Source organism: Neophocaena asiaeorientalis, unplaced genomic scaffold (assembly GCF_003031525.2).
Source record: "Neophocaena asiaeorientalis asiaeorientalis breed wild unplaced genomic scaffold, Neophocaena_asiaeorientalis_V1.1 scaffold504, whole genome shotgun sequence".
NCBI classification, from domain to species: Eukaryota; Metazoa; Chordata; class Mammalia; order Artiodactyla; family Phocoenidae; genus Neophocaena; species Neophocaena asiaeorientalis.
The window spans coordinates 838828-854580 of NW_020174438.1; the positions used below are offsets into that span (position 1 = coordinate 838828).

The 15753-nt window shown below is 48.8% G+C and overlaps 1 protein-coding gene across 1 annotated transcript in view; it reads right to left on the reverse strand.

The window, feature by feature from the left end:
- Positions 1-15753, reverse strand: part of SPON1 (spondin 1) — a 276478-nt gene that overhangs the window by 13587 nt on the left and 247138 nt on the right. The window contains exon 7 of the mRNA XM_024756961.1: positions 6563-6627. Within this exon, the coding sequence (XP_024612729.1) occupies positions 6563-6627 (65 nt within the window). The remainder of the gene's footprint in view (positions 1-6562; positions 6628-15753) is intronic.

The window sequence follows — 15753 nt, forward strand, 5'->3', positions numbered from 1 at the left end:
AGCCTGCTGCCTCCAGTGCCCCCAGAGGCTGCTCAGAGCAAGGCCCTGCCCTGGCAGCAGAGCTCACCCATCGCCTCACAGCTGGTTCCTTGGCCGTTTCCTCCAGTAGGCGAGCAGGGACCCAGCTGTAGAGCCAGACACCTTTGGCTGACAGCCCCCAAGCTGTGAGAGGCAGTTCTTCAACCTCTGTGTCCTCGTGTTGCTAAGACAAGGTCCTAGGAGTGGCCAGAGCTGTATGAGATCAACGGTGGCAGCCCACTGAGAGGCGTGGTGGGAGAGCTATAGTCAGCCACACTTGGTGGCACACCTGCATTATTTTATTTTCTCTTCACGATACTCCTGTGGGGGTTAGAATTATCATCTCATTTTGTAAAGAAGGAAGGAAAGCGTACAGAAGTTAATAAACTTTGAGACGCAGCCGGTGAGGCTGAGGCATGAAGACGGCTCTGCCTGACTCTCCGCCCAGGCTGCCAATCACCGGGAATCCTTAGCTGGGGACCAACTCGTCTGTTCAGTCCGGTTGGCACTTGTTTGGGAGTCTCTGTGCCTGTCTGTTGGGACCAGCTGCTCCTGGCTGCCCTCATCTGTCCCCAGAAAGCGATGACTCCAGGCTTGCTTGGGCCCTGTGGAACTGGGCCCCTTGGGCAGGCCGGATGGGATCCGGCAACAAGCAGAGAAGGTGGAAAGCCTGGGTGTGCATCATCCCATATCACCTCTTAGAGCTGCGTATCCTTGGACAAATGACTAAACCTTTCTGTGCCTCAGTATCCAAATCTACAGAATGGGGATCCCCGCAACTTCTACCCCAAAGGGTTATTGTTAGCATTTAATAACAGAACTCGCATCCAGTACTTAGCTCAGTGTCTGGCACCTAACCAATTATTACTACAGTAAGTCCCCTACATATGAACCTTTAAGTCGCGAACTTTCAAAGACGCGAATGTGCATTCCATCAGCATCAGGCGTGAGTGACACTGCAGCTCGCCCTCCATCTCCTATTGCTGACGATCCTTCAGCTCCGCCATCTCCCACCTCCTCTCCCTCCTCCAGGCAGTAACTCTCCTTGCCTGTTCACTCGATGCCACCTGTTGTACTGCACTACTGTGCTTTTCAAGGTACTGTGCTGTAAGATTAAAAATGTTTTCTTCATTTTTTTGTTTTTTATGTATTATTTGTCTGAAAACTATTATAAACCTATTACAGTACAGTGCTATATAGCCGATTGTGTTAGTCGGGTACCTAGGCTAACTTTGTTGGACTTACGAACAAGTTGGACTTTAGAACGCAGGAACGGAACTCATTCGTATGTAGGGGACTTACTGTATTACTGTTACTGGGTGAAGTAGCACTGAAGGGTCATCTGGAGATCAGGAAAGAGAGGCAAGGGGAGGGAGGCCTTCCTGAACGCACTTCTCACTTCAGCCTGATGCCCGTGTAGGTTCTGGAACCTGAGTGGAGGAAGAGCCTGGCCTGAACCTGGCTTTGGCATCAGGACCCACGTGCACTTGCATCTGCCGGGAAGGCTCTCCTTCAGTGGCCTTCGAAGTGTGGTCCTTGGACCAGAAACATCGGCGTCCTCTGGGAACTTGCTAGAAATGCGAATTATTGGGCCTCACCCCAGATTTACTTACAGACTGAGGGTAGGACTCAGCACTTTGTTTTAATAATCCCTCCGGGTGATTCTTATGTGCCTCAACTTTGAGAATCACTGGTCTTCTCAGCTTCCAAGCCTCAGGTCACGAGTCACCTCATCCAGGAGCCTTTCTGATCCCCCGCACTGAGGCCAGTGCCTTTGGTCTGTATTTCCACACGCTCTGCGTAGGTCTCTGAGCTGTACCCTTTGATTGTCATCTCTCCCTCACTGTTTGGTCTCCCCCACTAGACTAGGAGCCCTTTGAGGGCACAAACCTGTTTCACAGCCATATCCCAATAGCAGGTTTCCAGTGGGCCAGCTGAACAAGTAGATGTAGGATGACTTGAGCTCCACTACTTACTAGATCTTGGGCAAGTACCTCTCACTCATCCTCTTCCAGTCTCAATTTCTTCATCTGACATTACCCACCTGCCGTGTTGCTGTGAGGCTCAGATGATATGTTAGGAGGCCTTTATAAACTGCTAAAGTCCCGCACTTACATAGTCTGCTATTTAGTTAGGTACAAATTGGGGGATTTCATTTCCTTTTCCCATGCATGCATTTTCTGGCATGTAGGTCATTGCTTTTAGCAGCTTCTTTAAAGACCTGGCTTCTACAACAATTGCAGTCTGGGGAGCTGCGGCATTGCTCACCTAGGGATTAACAGGACACCGTCTGGGGTCTGCCTTCCAGTAACTGCCTGGCAGAGGGCATGGGCATGTGGGCAGAGCGGGGCTGCTTGGCTATGGACCCCTTGGGAGTCCAGCAGTGCCTTGGAGGAAGGCTTCTCTTCTGTTGCCATAGAGACCAACCACTACACCTGTTACCTGCCCATCTCCCTGAGCATATGGTTGTGGGTCAGGTAGTCTTTCGTATCCTGTACCCCATGGATGAAGCTATTCATCATGACAACCTAAGAGGACAAAACCAGCTCTACTTGGGAATCCACAGCTGGAGAAACGAAACCAACGCCCATCCAACACACCACCCTGCTACTCTGCCCAGCTGAAGGATGGAACTATCTGAGAACCTCCTGTGTTTTACAAGGCTTATACAAATCATTCTCTGCTAATGCATTTTGGCCAAATCTGTAACCTGAGTGAGGTATCCCCCAGACCTTGGTAAGTGTTTCAAGGGGTAGAAAATTTGGGGCAACTGATCCCTGCACAAAACGCCTGACCTTAGGTTGGGTGATGTGGTCAATTTGGCTGTAAAAGCCTGGGAACGATTTCATAACATGTTCAGTTACGTCCTGCTCTTTTCTTGTACCCTTGACTGGAAAATTCATCCTCAGGCCCCCCAGCGTGAGGGGAGGAAATGTTTCCTGCCCTCACCTCAAATTGCTTAGGACCCCTGGTGTACCTTCCCAGAGCATGTTGAACTCACTCTTTCCTTGGAATTCCTTGTTTAATTTCCATCTTCCCTGTTAGTTTCCAAAAGAATAGGGACCATTTTTGTCCTGTTTACAGCTATATCCCAGTGCCTGGCTTAGAATTTGGCATGTGGTAGATTCTCCTCAAATATTTGTTGAAATAAATGAGTTAATCTAGGAAATGAATATGGAGCTCTTAACACTTCCTTTGGCCTTCAGACCTAATTTTAAAATTACCTCAAAGTATTTATTACTTCTATAATAAAAATGCTATTTAAAATAATGGAATGGATAAGAATATATGTGAGTTTTCTTTAGGAAACGCTAGATATGACTGGAATTCTTTAATTTGTCCAAACCATAATAAAAATTCTTACTCATGGCTTTCTTACATGCCATGTCTTCCCATATAAAGTATTTTATTAATTTGATCTTATTTTTCTATCTGGGATTTAAATTTTTATCACTTTTCTGGCAAAGAGAATTGATCTGACCATACCATATAACAATATACTATAACGTATGATAATGAAAATGGTGTAATATCCAGGATAAGATAGAAATATAGATCAGTGGCACAGGCTGAAGATTCCAGAAACTTTAGGTAAGGACTCATAAAATTGAGGGGGAGGGGAAAGATCATGCAACAAGTGGGGTTGGGCTAACTTAATTGCAGTTTAAAAAAATATGGTATTTACATGTAATATCACACACACACACACACATCCCCCCAAACAGCAAAAACTCAGAGTTAAGTAAAAAACAACCAGATCATCGGGAAAAAAAGTCAAGTTTTTTGATCTGTTAGAGAAACGTTAATTTTCTCAGCTTTGAAACAATAAAAGCAATCACAAAAGTAACTGAATTATATACCAACTAAAAACATCTGCATAATGGAAACAACAGTGTTGAATTAGAAAGGAAAAATGACATGTTAGCAAAAATGTCTCCCTCTAGTTTGACTGACAAATGTTAATATCTATAGTATGTACAGAGCTAGTCCAAATCTGTAAAAAAAAAACCAACAAAAAACACCACAATCCCAATAGGTAAAGGAAAGTTATGAACAGACAATTCACACCAGAAAAATGAAAACCAAATGAAGACACAGAGATATCTTGTGCCTTTTTCCATTCAGAGAGGCAGCGTGATGTGGGAGAGAACAAAGGGGACTGGAAGAGACAGCTGGATTTGAGCCCTGGTTCAGTCACTTATTAGCTACGTGACAGCAGCTTTGACCTCGTCTCCCTTTACAATTACTAATCTGCAAAATGGGAGCATCCTCAGACCCACCCCAGGGCTTTTAGTGAGGAAATGGCTTATCATCGTGACTGGCACCATAGAAGGACTTGGTAAATGTTGATTTTCTTCTCACTCCGCTTTTCTAAACAAAGCTTTCAAAAACACGACGAAAGAAAAGAGGCAATATGGTCCTTCTAGAGACTTACTATATACCATTCTAAGTTACAGATCCATGTCTGTGAGACTCAGGTCACTCATATGCTGAGTTCTGTCCTCTTGTTCGTTTCAAATAATCCTCAATAAAGAGCTTTCAAAGCTGCAGAAACTCAATCTCGACACTAGGCGGTGCTAGAGCCATTCACTAGGCTGAAGTCTGTGTGCCTGGAGGAAGGTTTCAGAGAGGTCTCTGCCTTGGACAACTCTGTTTATAACTTGGAGGCATCCAGGGCTCCGAGTCCATCTGGCCTGTTAGACCTCTACGTTCTCTAGTCCAAGGACAGTCTTCCTTTACAATCCTGGGGACATAAACGGACCTGGGCAGGTTCTACAGGAGACTGGGAGCACCCTGAAACTTCCAGCCCTGATTTGACAGAAAGATGCCTCTGGCCCCCTGGGAACCATGGCTGGGATGATTAAGGGGGCATGGACCCTCCAGAGGCATGATTTCTGGAAAGGGTGACCATGTCTCTATTTCACCTGCCTCTCATCTGTCTCACTAACAGATCTGTCTAAATAAAGGTTAATTAATCAGAATGGCTGGGAATAATTAAGGAGACTACAGTCCTTTAGAGGATTCATCATAAGGAAAGGAATAAAATTTATTTTTAGAAGTTCCAGTAATTCCTAACAGTCAGACTTAACTGGAGGAACTGGGTGGTGGAAATTCAGCATTGATTTGCAGGAAGCCTGGGCATTTTCTACTCAGGGGCCGGAAGAACTTGTGGAGGATGTGGCTTTTGCTCAGAATTTGTCCTTCCTGTCTCTACCTGTACTCTGGGCTTTTGGAGCCACAGCTTGATTTATTGAGCTAAACAAGTCAGCAGCTAATTTGTTCATTCATGGCTGTCCTTTGAGAAGTGGTCCTGGGGATAAAGATGAAGATCATTGAAAAACAAGTCAGTTTCTCTGGGCAGGACCTCACAAAGTAGGTCACCCTGGCTTTCCACTGGCCTGAAGGAGGCTGGAATCCCATTAACCTCAATAGAGCAGGCTCACGAGGAGGGGCAGGGCTGTTTCTGCAAAACAAAACTTGGCTGCTTGTAGGCTTCTTAATTTGACTTCCTAATGAGATTTGGAAGAGGAAAGGGGAGACTGGGGTATGGGAAAACCAAAGGAAAATTCCTTTCCCTTAACAAGCTGGTAGCGCTGAGTGGAGAGGCTTTGGGAATTTGGGAAATCTGAGTGTTTGCCATGGATGAATTCTGTTCCACTGGGGTCTCAAGGTATCTGAGGGATGGGTGAAGGGTGGGAAGGTATCCCCAAATATTTTTTTGAAATCTTCAGAAAAAAAAAAAAAGCTCCATTGATTCTTTCATCCTCTTGGAGCTACTGCCCAGTCTCTCTTCTTCCACATCAAACTTCACAGAAGAGTTGTCTCTACTCACTGACTCCATAACCTCACTTTCTGTTCACATTTCACCCTGCTGCAGGCTGTTTACCCTCCCCCCATAACTCAGCAGAAAGGATTCCCAACAAGGTCACTGATGATCTTGATGTTGATAAATCCAACTGGCATTGTGCAACTCTGGTCTTCCTTGACCTCTCAGCTGCCCTGGACACAGCTATCCTTCTTGAATGCTTTCTTCCCTTGGCTTCCCTGTTACCAAGCTTCCTTCCCCAATCTCCTTGCTACTCCCTTTTGCTTCCTTTGCAGGCAACTCCTCCTCAGCATTAAATGTTGGAGCTCCTCGGGACTCAGTCCCAAGCCCTTGACTCTCATTCTCAAGCTGTCTCTCAACCATGTCCTTGGTGTTGATTGTCTCCCGTTCCTTGGTGACCCTCAATTTTATATCTCAGTTTAGAATTCTCCCCCTGATTTTCAAAGCTTTATAGTTAACCGTGTTCTTAACACCTCCAGTGTCTGAGTGGGGTCCTCTGCAATGTTAAAGCCATGGGGGACACAGAGACCAAGCCTGCATTCCCCAAGGAGGTAGGGGCACTTGGAACTGCACGCATGAGCAGTGCACCTCACCTGCTCAGCCACCTGAGAGGCAGTGCTGACTTTTACGACATAACTGGCACGCGGCGGCCAGGAGGCGGATGGTTCCACGTACAAGGCCAGGCTGGGGGCTGGACAGGGCCCTGTTGCTACTTACACGTTGAGAGGCTGCCAGGCTGGCCACTGAGCTTTGGCTTTGATGACAGTGAGGACCTCATCGCTCTGTAAAAAAGGACCACAGGTATTTAGTGAGGAGAGCTGGGCTCAGGGAGCAGGAGGGTTCTGACATAGTGACGCTGTCCACCCCCGTGCCCTTACCTGCTGCTGAGACTCTACCTGCCCCCGGGTGAAGAGCCCTGGAGTCTCGGCAATCCCAGGAGGTGGGGCTGTGTCCAGGGTGCCTGGTGTGTGCTGGACACCAAGGGGCCCACTGAGCCACACTTAAGGGTTCCAGCGCAGACCCTTCTCCACAGGAGCCAGGCTCTAACTTGCCCTCCCCCTGGGATGGCCAGACCTCCACCTCATGTCCAGCCTGGAGGGCAGGTCATGCTCTCTGTGTCCAGGCTTCCACTGGGGCCTGTTCCAGCCACACTGCAGCCACCATCTGACCCCAAGGGTTGTCACCCCCGAGGCCTCTCCTGCTGTCAAGACTCACACACTGGATCAGACTCCCTTGGAACAAGGAGGGCAAGATGAAGCCTGGGGCCCACACTCCTGGGCCACTCACGTAATCCTGCTCTAGTTTGCTTTGGACAGTGTGTAGGGCACCCTTAAAGCTTGGGGACCTAAAAGAATTTTTTGAGGAAGAATTTGATGATTAACATTTAGAAGGAAAGCCTTAAGTCACCATCGTGGGGAAAAATCATAATTTTGTTAATCTTGCTTAACTTTACTTCGAGATTTGTTTGGGGTTGTATTTTCAATTACACATTGGGGCTGAGGGCTACCATAGGCTTTTCAAGGCTTAAGCTTCCACAGGTCCAAATTCAGTTTTGGCTGGGGTTTCCCCAGAGTGGATTCAGCTGGTCCTGGAGCTCCCCTTCCCCGGGCCGGGGCCCAGCAGTGCTCAGACACCACTGTCAACGCTGCACAGAAAAGCCCAGGATGTCACCAGCAGGGGCAGCAAGAGCTTTGTTGCCGAATGAACAGGTCTCTGAGTTCCCGAAGGGCAGAGACTGGCTTGGATGGCCCACAGCTCTGCCCCAGTCCTTAGAGTTGTTCCTGGCAGTAGGTACCTAACATATATTTGGGATGAATCGATGAACTTCTTCTTAGTCGGTGGGTACCTTGCCCAGAAAATCCCATGCAAGGAGGAGGTCAGAGGTGCCTCCAGGCTCAGGCCGCAAGATTAGAAAAAGCCTCTGGTCTGGAGCACCTCGTCTGCAGCCAAGGAATGGGTTGCTGGAGCAGGGTGGGGAGCTTAGAGGGGACAGGAGCTTAGCCAGATCCTGCTCGGCTTGGGCACCTACCGATGGTCCTGGTGGGGCGAGGGTAGAAGTGAGGCCCACAGAGCACCCGTCCCCGCAGAAGCTCGCAGCCTGCTCCGAGCTCAGGCTTCCTTGGGGGTGCCCCCTTTTGGTCAGAGGAAAGAATCTGTGGATGCACAGACACCCCCACCACTCACATGTCTGCAGGGAGAGCGTTTCCAAGTCCCAACAGAGCGCTTTACATTTCTCATGGGAGATTTTTTATCTGTTGAGACTGTATCCCTGACTCACTCCTGATACGTACGCATCTGCTGAGTGACTGAGAGAAGCTGCCTGACATGAAGTCACATGTAAGACTTGAGCTGGTCTCCTGTGACCTGGGTTTCCTGTACTTAGCTCATACGTTCCGTGTCCCACAACGAGTTCTTCATCTGCCCCCAGAGCACTGCTCTTCCTCAGTGGACCCCGTCGGGCACATCCACCAGCTACCTGCATTCCTCCATCTCTTTACCCCTCATAGCCGTTGGGCCCCAAGATCCACTGCATTCACAGCCTTACTATCTCAAGTCCTTCCACAGTCTCCTCACCAGTTGCCCCAGGCTCTAGTATCTTCTTGCTTCCCCCCAGTCCACTCTTGACATTGCTGCAAACCTGACCATATCTATTGCCTGCCTAAACCCTGCAACAGTTCCCCACAACTTCCAGGGCGATCTCTTAATCCCTGAGTTTTGCCTACGTGGCCCGCATCAGCTAGCTTTTCTCTTTGATTTTTAATTTCAGAATAATACATGCTTTTTTGTGGAAAAATTTAGCATCACAGAAGCACACAATGTAAATGTTGAGCATTCTACTTTAGCACGTACCCTGGCTTCTCCCACCTCCTTCTCCAGTGTTACAGTTCAGTACATATCATTCCAGACCTTTTACTATACTTAGGTATTATGTGTGTGTGTGCACATACATTATATACAGCTTTTCCCACAAAAATTGCATCATACTGAGTATCGTATTCCGCACCACGATTTTTACATTTCCCCCTTTTACTATCGTATCATGGGAAACTTTCCATGTCAGTACCTATGGCAATATAACTCCCCTTTTCTTGATTTTTAAAGTGTTAGAGATCTTCAAATTAGGGTAAGCCAGGTCAAGACTTAGAAAAAAAGAAATCCAAGTATGAGATCCAAGTAATGAGGTACTGTCTGAAGACAGTCCTTTGGCCCTTGAAGAAATACTTTACTAAAAAGTAAAATCAATGTGGGTGGAGTTAAGGGGACCACCAAGTTAGCTGGCCCTGCAGATGCACCTTGTATTACAATTAAATCTTGGTTTTCAAGTCCCAACTAATGACATTGATTTTGCTTTTGCAGCATGTAACTTAACAGAAATTGTTGGGGTCCCCCACTAGTGTTTGTGGTGCTGGCATTCCATCTGTATTTTTTAGAGCCACGGAGGCTCCAAGGATGGTGGTTCCACGTCTGCAGGCACTAGAACAACTTCTTCCTGTAAACTGTTTCATCTCATGGTTACGCACCATCTGCATGATCAACAGTTCCTTGTTGTGATCTGTTACGTTAGCCAATGAAACAAGAACACAGGAACATTCTGGAAAATATATTTAAAAAACTAAATATTTTTCTTGAAGCATCAAAATTCTCTAGTAGAATCAAAGCTCTATAGGATTGGAGAGGGTCTGGCTTGTTCATGGCCATATCCAAGTGCTGTGGATACTCAGTAAACTGGTGAAAAAGCAAAGCCACACCATTTTTTTGATGTATGTGTAGAATTCCATAGCATGCATGTTCTCTTATTTAACTGGCATTATTGGTGGATATTTAATTGTTTATATAAATGATGCTATAATGAACACCTGTGTACATATTTCTTTGTTTACAAGTTCCCGTGTCATAGACTTCCAGGAATGATCAAACGATGAAGCAAACTGGCAGTTTTGGTAGTGCCTGCCAAATTGTCCTCCAAATGTCTGTACCAAGTGATACTTCAGCAAGAATGTGTATGTGCCTACGTCTTTACAACTTTGGGCACAGTGGATACTATCAATCTTTTTCATCTTTACTAATCCAGCAGGCAGGAAAGTAGCATGGTTGAGAGCATAAGCCCTAGAGTCATACCTCATTTCAAATCCTGACTGCACCATGACTAGCTCGGTGTCCTTTGGCAAGCCTCTGACTTCCCTTAGCTTTCTCATCTCTGAAATAGGGTTAAAAAGTATATCTACCACATGGTGTTATTAGGGGGACAAAATGACATAATTCAAGTAACGTGCTAATAACCGTGCCTGTATTACCATCAATACTAGCTACTACTCTTATTCTTATTCACATTCAGGCCAAGATGGGATTTGTACTGCCTCAGTACAGAGAATGGAGCACACAGTAGCATCAACAAAGCCACAAGGCCTCAGGAGAATGTCCCCTTATTTAAAGGTTAATGTAGCTGGCTGAGCTTTGGATGGGGGCACTGGGGCTCCAGGTACTTTACATTCTGAAGACTGAAGAATTTAAATTCAGAGTAAGCAACCCAAACTTCAGACTTAAATGAAAATCTGTTTTAACAAGTCTCTAAAGCCCAGAAAGGATCTTTCAAGATCCTTAAAGCCCTTATCCATCTCCCATAGGACTGTTTTCAAAGTATTTCAGGGCATTCAGTTCACGCCTCGTTTGCATGACGTTAGCACTTTCCCAGAGATATGCCAATTAAAATAAAAAACCTCCAAGAAACTACAGGGTACTCATGTCCATCTTCCCGGGGATGAGTTCTTCCATTTTGCTTTTGGTAAACATATTGTGAAGATGTTAGAACTGTACTCAGACTTCCTTAGGTACCAAATGAAAATTGCACGGCCTAAATCAGGCCATGGGCTGAGGTCAGATCCAGAGGAAGGAGGATTCCTGTGGAGTGGAAACAAGTCTGGGACAGGTCAGGGGCAGAAATCACATGGATATCAGGAGATGTCACGTCTGAGCAGAGCAGAGGGACAGAATGTGAGTCTGGGGGGCCGGGTGAGGGCTGGTGTCTGAACATCCTTACCCCACACTGACCCTCCCATGCACCCCAGAGGCAGCTCCCAAGGCAGGAGAGCTCCAGCATCTCAGCCGTGCTCACGGCAACAGGCAGTCTGTCCCCTCCTCCCTGCCTTGCTTCTCGCCTCTTCTCTGTTCCTGCACCTTCCTGGCTCCTGAGCTTTCGCCTTTGTCTCCCAGTCCTGAACCACAACCTGTTTCTCCATCCGAAGGCCCCTTTTGCTCCGCGTGGCACTGAAGCTGAGCTTCCTCACCATAGCACGTCCTGCCCCAGACCAGCAGTCTGGGAGTCAGCCCAGCCAACTTGCCTCCTGCCCCCCAAGGAGAGAAATGAGATGCAATCCATGAGGGGAAGGAATCAAAACAAGTAGAAACAACAACAGCAACAATCCACTGTTTTCATGTGCTAGGCACCTTGCTAATTACCTTATATATAGTATCTGATTAAATCCTTACGAGGCATCTGAAAGGTCGGTATATACTTTTTAATCCTCAGCAATACATTTCTTTGGCGAAATTAGTTACACCGTTAGTCAACGGCATGTCTAGAGTTTAAACCTCAGTCTGGAGACCACGTTTGTCAGCCTGTGAACCCAGGTGGAGGGGGCTGGGAGGGTAAGCCGTGGGGCAGGAGGGAGGGGTCTCCCGAAAGGTTGGGCCCCACCCCTCCCCCACCCGTGCTTCCGCTGTCCTTCGGGGCGTGTCCTAGCCTACCCTGAGTTCTGAATATTACAGCCATGCCGGGGGGATTATCACACAGTGTTCACGATACTGCTAATGGTAATGCTGTCCCGAGAACTGGTTTTGATAAAGAGCGGGGAGCACGGGGTCCTTGAATTGGAGAGAAACTGCTGCTACTAAAGAGAAGGCAAGCCGATGACACTAAAGGCAGGGGCAGTGATCCATGTGTGTGCACACAGAGACCCCCGACCCCACCGTGCATTTCCCCATTTATCAGCTTGTTTCTCAGGAAAACCTTGGGAATAGCTGCCATTTCATTTTGCAGATGAGGAAACTGAGGGTCAAAGAGGTCAAGTGCCTTGTGAAGACTGCCCAGTAACCATGGTTCCAATACAGATGTGTCTGACCCCACTTTCCCTGACGATTCTTCTTCTCCATCTCCCTCTTGGCCCTCCCCTATTTTGCTTGTTTTTCAGCAAGACCACTGCTGCCCCTGGCTGACAGTTTTCTCCAAGGAGCCCTTGCTTTGAGGCACAGGGTCACCCGATTCCCTCTGGAAGGGCAGCACCTGTCATCCTGTGTAAAGACCCCAGGGAGCAGTGTCTGGTTCCATTATTTGCTCCTACCGTTTCCCAGAATTCCCACTGACCACCCAAAAAAATATCAGTCCTGATGGCTTCCACCTCAGAAGAGGACTTTTTCATCCCTCGGTGAGTGTCCTGGTGACGAGCAGCAGGAAATGAGACACTTTATGAGGCGATGATGGAACTTTAAGCATCTTTAACATCAGTTGTGCCCAGGATGCCTCCCCTCATTTCAACAGCCTCTGGTCATAAATACAAACAGCTCACATTTGGTGGTGCTCTACAGTTTGCCCGTGGTCTCAAGCGGGCTGCACCGTAGCCCTCTGAGGCAGGCAGGCAAATGGTCCTCCTTTCCCAGACGTAGGAACTGAGACTCACCTCTCTCTGCTGCCAATGGTCAGCGCCCAGCTCTTAGCTTCCGGACCATTTAATGCAGCTGGTCACTCCCTCTGCCTTGAAACACTTCCCGCCTGGCTCTGGCACTCGCTGCCTCTTAATTTTCTCCTCACTTCATTGCTCTTCAGTCTCCCTTGCTGACCCACTTCATCTTCCTCCAAACATTGGAGTGCCCCTGTATTCAAGCCCTTGGTGCTCTGCTCTTTTCTATTCACACTGCCTTGGCGATTTCCTCTCGTCCCATGCCTTAAAATACAAGCTGCGCATACACCGATGACTCCTAAATTGTCATCTTCGCCTCAACCCCGCCTCTGAACTCCAGCCTGTACGTTAACGGTCTTAACACTTTCATCTGGATGTTGAACTGGTATCTCAAACTCAACGTGTCTGAAACCAAACTCCTGATCGTCTCCTCCCCAAACCTGGCCTCTCTCATTCTTCCCATTCCATGAAATGGCCATGCTGTCCTTCTAGTTTCTCATCCTTGATGCTTCTCTCTCTCATACTCCACCTCGGATCCTTCAGCACATCTATCAACTCCACTTCTAAAATGTATTTATGAGCCAGCCACTGTCTGTCGCCATCATTAGAGCAGGGCCTGAACTGTATCCTCCCTGCGTCTTCAGCACCATCTTGGTCCAAGCCACCATCATCATTTGCCTGGATTATCGCAACTGCTTCCTGGCCGGTCTCTCTGCCTCTTCTCTCGCCCTCCTCCAGGCTCCTTCTCACACAGCAGCCACATCATGCCATCCCTCTGGTCAAAATCCTCTAATGGCATCACACCGCACAGTCAATGGGGACCTCGCCATGGCCCCCTTGGCCCTTCATGATCTGCTCTGCCCCCCGTTACCTCACTAGCTTCATCCCTAACTTCTCTCCCCCTTGCTCACTTTGCTCCCAGCCGCCCTGGATGTCTTCTCCTCAGACGTGCCAGGCACACTTAGCACTTGCTGCCCCCTGAGCCTGGGGTGCTGTCCTCCCAGACACCAGAGCATGCATTCCTCTGTCTCCTCCAGGTCTTTGCTCAAATGTCACCTGCTCAGTGAGGCCTCTGCTGACCACACTGTGCAAAAGAGCAATTCCCTGCCCCTTCCTCGACCTGGCACACCCCCACTACTCTATCTGGTTATTGTTTCCCCGTAACATTTGTCCCCATCCGATATACTATGTATTTTGCTTTCTTTTTATCATTGATCTCCCTCTGCTAGAACAGGCATTCCATGCGGGCAAAGGCTTTTGACCGTTTTGCTCACTCACCGCTGTACTATCAGTGTTTAGAACGTGCTTGATCAATCTTCACTGTTTGAATGACAGGCTGTGCTGAGGAAGGGGCTGGCGTCCTTCTGAGCCCCAGGCCACCAGGATTCCACAGCGCAGGATGGAGCCACAGCTGGGTAAAGTTACACTGACGGACCTGCGTGCTGAGCTGGCGGGCACTGGAAGAGCCAGTGGAGAGTGCCAGCCAGAGAACTCTGCTAGACCTGCCTGATAGTAGAAGGAGGGGAAAGGGACAGGACGCGGAGGCCACCTTAGGAACCATGGCGAGGCTCACAGGCTCTGAGCCTGCCTCCGGTGGACACCCCAGTGGCCTGGGCTGGCTGTTTATAAGTGCCTATGCCCCACCTTGCTCCTAGGAAGCAGATGCCATCTCAAGTGGCCGTCTGATCAGCTATTTCAAAGCCAGAGAGCGTATCTGAAGGCCATGAACAGATCCACAAGAAGACGATGTGGTTTCACAGAAGCATTTCAAATTCAATTTCTTTTTATTTCTTTTCAAACACAGCCTGTAATTCTGATGGGAAAATTGCATAATGCCCGTAGATAATAATTTTCCCGTGAGATGGTTTTGTGAAAGCAGCTTGACGTTTCTGAAGCTGGAGAGGAAGAGGGCGCATCAGAGCCGCCTGGGCCTGCCCTGCTGCCCCTGCACCCACACTTGTCTCTGGCAGGTGGAGAGCTCTGATACGGGCATCATGCCATGCATGACCTCACAGAGAGGGCCAGCCTTCCGTGTGCCTCTGTTACCCCAGGCATTGGTTTAGCTCGCTTGGTAACCAGCGTGCCAATCCTGGGCTTAACCTCATTTTCTGGACTTTCATCGTATCCTTCAGAATGCTTATGGAAGTCTGCCTTTCCTCGGAGTCAAACAGGGAGCTGAAGGGGCGGATGGGGCACGTCTCTGCCTCCCAGCCCAGCCCCTCATGACCCAATCTTCCCACGCTCTCCTCCCCACCTTCTGCCCTATCTCCAGCAATTAGAAAGCCGTTAGTGCTGGGGTCAGAGCAGAGAAGTAAAAGAGAGGCCAGGCCAGGCGAGATTCTGACATCACACAGGAGAGGGCACGCTAAGCCGGGCTGTCTGCCTCCCAACAGGCGAGGGCTGCAAGGAAGCCCAGCCGGAGCCAGGGAGGGAGGATGAGCCAGGTCAGGTCTGGCTGAAGGTGCCTGCAAGGCAACCTGTAGGGGCAGCACCCCTAACCCTGCCCCTTGGGAACATCTCTGGGGGTCCTTTTTTTTAACTTATTTTATTTATTTTTGGCTGCGTTGGCTCTTTGTTGCTGCGCGCAGGCTTTCTCTAGTTGCGGTGAGCGGGGGCTGCTCTTCCTTGCAGTGGCTTCTCCTGTTGCAGAGCACAGGCTCTAGGCACGTGGGCTTCCGTAGTTGTGGCACGCGGGCCCAGTAGTTGTGGCGCACGGGCTCCAGACCGCAGGCTTAGTAGTTGTGGTGCACGGGCTTAGTTGCTCCGCGGCACGTGGGATATTCCCGGACCAGGGCTTGAACCCATGTCCCCTGCGTTGGCAGGCAGATTCTTAACCACTGTGCCACCAGGGAAGCCCATCTCTGGGGGTCTTAAAGGCGCAGCATTCGACACCCCTTACCCCTCTTCCCTGTCTCCCCCTCCCCACCTTCCTCTGAGGGCAGCTCCCATCCAGTCCTGGAAGCCATTGTTAGGGCAGGGGCTGGACTGTGTCCCCCCTGTCTCGCCAGCACCGGCCTGGTCTGGGGAGGTATACAGGGAATGATTAAGGAATGAATCATGGGTTAGTTAATCAAAGAATGAATTCATGACAAGCTGGAGGAAGCCTCTGGCCTTCACTGCCCTCCCAGGGAGTCTTAGGGGAACCTTGCGAGTGCTACGGGACTCAGATACCGCTGAAGCGCTTGTGGGTAGCAGTGTGAGGACCTGATTTACGTGTTTAGAGGGTTCTGCTGA